Raw genomic sequence first — 4,206 nt, 5'->3', positions numbered from 1 at the left:
GGAATAGGGGGCCGATGTCGTACGTTGCGCCGTGAGACTAGATCTTTTTTCCGGAAGTCTCGTTCTACTATGCCCCTGATTGTACTTTAGGATCACCTTCTGTTTGAAGGCTAGTTTCCGCAGGTGGACTATGCTTCTGACCTCGTCCGCAAGGTCTTGTTCTGCGTTTTCATTGTGTCCCCCAACGATTCTTCAGGAGTTTGATTCTCCAATTTCTATGGAATAATGGCTTCCAAGCCGCATGTTAACCGGAAGGGGTCTCGATTGAAGTTTGGGGTGATGTTCGGTATGATCAGAGTTCGTTGGCTTATAGGCCTTTGGATTCATCTAGCTGTTTCTTGAACCCTTTTACGATAATTTTATTGACCACTTCTACTTAACCGTTAGTTTATGAATATTTCATCAAGTTGAACTTTTAAAAGATACCGAGTCCCTCTAAAAATTTTTGGAAGCGCTTATCTATAAATTGAGTTCTATTATCGGATATTATGATATTGAATATTTTGAATCGGGTTATAATTTGCCTCCAAAAGAATTTTTGGGAAAATTTAATTTGAATATGGAAGCAAAGGAATTGTAGATTTGCGTATGGGGAGGAAGGGTGCTTCACCTCGTTGTGGGATCAGAGGAAGCAGAACTCGGATCCTGCGAGTTGTATCCCTCAAAATGTAAAAAAAATTACTTAGAAGAAGAAAAACGGAGGGTCCGAATTACACACTTCAGATTTCAAATTCCATCAGCTGCAAATCCGACCATGCGATTTGTGAAGCAAAATTTCATAACCAAAGAACTCGCATGATCCGAGTTGTGTACTCTGAATTTTTTTTAATTTTTTAAACATAAATCGGAGGGTCCGATTTATGTTCCGATTTGTGTACTCCCACAATTTTAAAAAGTACAACAAATTACCATGTTAAAGTATATCATTCATTTTGCTTCCATATCAAAAATTTTTAGCCAATTTTTTAGCATCGAATTATAATATCAGGTATTTTAAATCGAGTTATAATTTATTTGATTAAATTGTTTAACGTAACATTTTCGATATAAATTATTCGGTTACAAATTTTCATTATTTGTATATGTGCGAAATTGAGGTGGTGTTATTTTTCTCAACGATAATCTTGTCAATATTATTACAAGATACTTTTTCACAACTCAACAAATTTACCGTTCTTTTAAGTTGCTTGCAATTTTTCAACAAACTTATGTGTTCCAATATAAGTTCTTTTAAGTTGTAACAACTCTTTGAAATTAGAGGGAATTATTCATTATTAATACTCAATACAATCAATGTAGGAACTTCCAAATTAATCCAAAACTGAAATTGAAGCAGCTCATATTTTAATCCAGCTAAGTTCATATGCTAAATGTTTATTTGAACGTCATTATTTTAATAAAAGAGAATTTTTTAATAAAAAATATTTTTTTTATTATTTAGCATATTTAGTAAATTTTTAGTAGTAAAGTAAAAACACTAAAAAAATAAAAAAAAATCTTTTTTGAGAAGCTGTAATTTACATATTTTTTAAAAGATTTTTTCTTCTTAAAAAAATATATTTTTTATGTAATAAATAAATAAATAAGTACTTTTATATCATTATACTCGAACATAATTGATAAATAAAAAGATCCTTTTATACAAGATATCCAAACATAAAATTATTTTTATGAAAATCTTTTAAAAAAATAATTCAAAAAAATATCTTTTCTTCAAAATTTATCAAAATTTTACAACATTCGAGGCAAAATTTCAATAGCACCCTTTAAAATTCTCGTAATTGCTCAAGTCTATCCTCTCCAAGTTAGGGCAAAACTAGTGACAACCAAATGAGAATTTATAACCAAATAATGTAATATCTAATTAAAATAAAAAATATAAAAATTTAATTATAAATTTAATAAAATTATAAAATTAATAAAATAATTAAATTATATATATATATATATTTATATATAAATATAATATAAATATATAATAATTAATTTAATGATTGATTTTTTATTCTAATTATTATCGTATTTAATTATATATGTAGGGTAATTATATTCCAGTGGACCATAAAACTTGCCAATTTGGTAATAATCCTTTTTTGTCTTTTTCTTAATATCATATTTCTTTCTATTCCTATAACTTCTTTGTTTGAGAATTTATTCTATACAAATAAAAAAAAAAGAGTATAGATAAAGAATTCTTAATAAGAAAATTTTAAATAATTATAATTAATAATAATTAATTTTATATTTATTAAAAAATAAAATTTAAATAATTATTGCTAATTAATGATAATTAATTAATAAAAAATTTAATTTAAAAATATTTTATTAATTTTAAAACAAAATTTTTTTTCCAACGCATTGTTGCTGTCTCGAAATTTATTAAAATCTAGATTGAGACTTGTGCAACACACAGAATTTAAATGCATGTTTAAATTAAAAAAATAATAATGCCAGTTTTATTTTTAATAATGTCATTTTTTTAAAGATATATTTTTTATTGCATAAAAGAACTTTATATCTGGAGTACATTATGTTTTCCTGGAGTACATTATGTTAAGACAAAGAATTTTTCAATCGAGATGTTAAATAAAAATTAGGAAAAATTATTCTAAAAGACTGTTAGGAAAATTTAATTATTAAAAATGATCTTTAATACCAAAATTGCATCATCATTCGGTGCAGTTCATCCAAGAGAATATCTAGGAGTTTGAAATAGCCCAGAGTATAAATTATTTTTAATAATGTCATTTTTTACATAATTTTTTTATATTATATTTTATATGAATTTGTAGGAAAAAATGATAACATCATCTCTCTATAAATTAATATAAAATTTAATACCACCATAGAAAATAAAAAACCAAATAATTTCAGCAATCACCTTTAATTGTTATTTTTTGTCTTTTATTAAAGCTTTGTTATTTTTAAGCAGTCACTTTCATTTAGTATTTTTTATTTTTTTAGGTTACATTTAAATGCTGTAAAGCAAAAATAATACTATTAGATGCAATGTAGATATGTATATAATATTTTAATAACTGAAAATAACATATAATTTTTTAATTTTATTTTTTATGAATCATGATACTATGTATTTTTAATATTATTATAATTAAATAATATTAAAAAATATAAAATGGTAAAATGGTAAAAATGTAATATATAGGTGAAAAAGATAATATATAATTAATGAATGAATACATTTAGATACAAGCAAAAAAAATTTTGCAACAACATACGTTTTAGTGTTTTTAAAATATTCATCTTTTAATATATAATGAGTCAATTTTTTAGCAAAATAAGAAAAAGAACTTTGATTAATCTTTTAATACATAATGAGTCGATTGTTTAGCAAAATAAGAAAAAGAACTTTGATTATAAAAATAATGGTACAAAATATTAGCAAGAATGGATAGGAGAAAGAAAGAGCAAGGCATGTGATTATATGGAAAAAGACTAAAAAAAAAAGTGTGAATTTATATAATAAATATGAGTAGAAGTGAGTATAAAAGTATCTTTCCATATTTTGTAGCGGGAGTACGTACTCCTCATCCAGCGCCCCATGAGTTTGTTCACGCTGTGCTAGGGTTTCACTGCGCCGCCTCTATGGTTACACCTTTCTTTGTCTTTTCTCCATCAAAATCTTTTCTATCTTCTTCTACTTTCTTCTCTTAATTTCTTTTCCACTTAGTTCCCTAATTTTCGTTTTCTTTTCCAATTCATTCCTCTTTTAATTTATTTCGTTTTCTAATTCACCCATTCCATATATCTTATTTCTCTCTGAAATCATTAAATACCAATTCTGTTTTTCTCTACACCATGAGCAACAAATCAGAGACACAAAACCCTCATATAATTGATAGTGATCAGGAGGATGACTTGATCGTTTTAGCTTATGAAGATGTTTCTGAAGGAATTCAAGCTTGTACACGGAGCCTGTCTGGAAGAATGTTCTCAGATCGGATCTTTTCCGTAGGTACCATGGAAGGAGCTCTCTATGCAACATGGAATAAACCAGAAGGATTCAGAGTAGTCGAAAAATCCAGGAACCAGTTTCAATTTTTCTTTGAGAATGACTCTGATGTGACTCGAATTGAGAGAGGTTCACCTTGGTTATTCAAGAATTTTGTCATTCATGTTCGCAAATGGAAGCAGTCAATAAACATGGAGGATAATCACATCTCTTCTTTTCCTGTATGGGCATAA

The 4,206-nt window shown here is 26.6% G+C and overlaps 1 protein-coding gene across 1 annotated transcript; it reads left to right on the top strand.

Moving 5' to 3' along the window:
* Positions 1-3,819: 3,819 nt before the first annotated feature.
* Positions 3,820-4,206, top strand: LOC107619924 (uncharacterized). Its single transcript, XM_016322155.1, has one exon. The coding sequence runs from the start codon at positions 3,820-3,822 to the stop codon at positions 4,204-4,206; it is 387 nt and encodes a 128-aa protein (XP_016177641.1).

This window comes from Arachis ipaensis, chromosome B10, assembly GCF_059453495.1.
Source record: "Arachis ipaensis isolate K30076 ecotype BB chromosome B10, ASM5945349v1, whole genome shotgun sequence".
NCBI classification, from domain to species: Eukaryota; Viridiplantae; Streptophyta; class Magnoliopsida; order Fabales; family Fabaceae; genus Arachis; species Arachis ipaensis.
The sequence above is the reverse complement of the archived record's forward strand: the minus strand, read 5'-3'. Positions and strand labels throughout refer to the sequence as shown.

Bases quoted from the DNA above. Each gene is read 5' to 3' on its own strand.
- LOC107619924 (XM_016322155.1), top strand. From the start codon at position 3,820: ATGAGCAACAAATCAGAGACACAAAACCCTCATATAATTGATAGTGAT.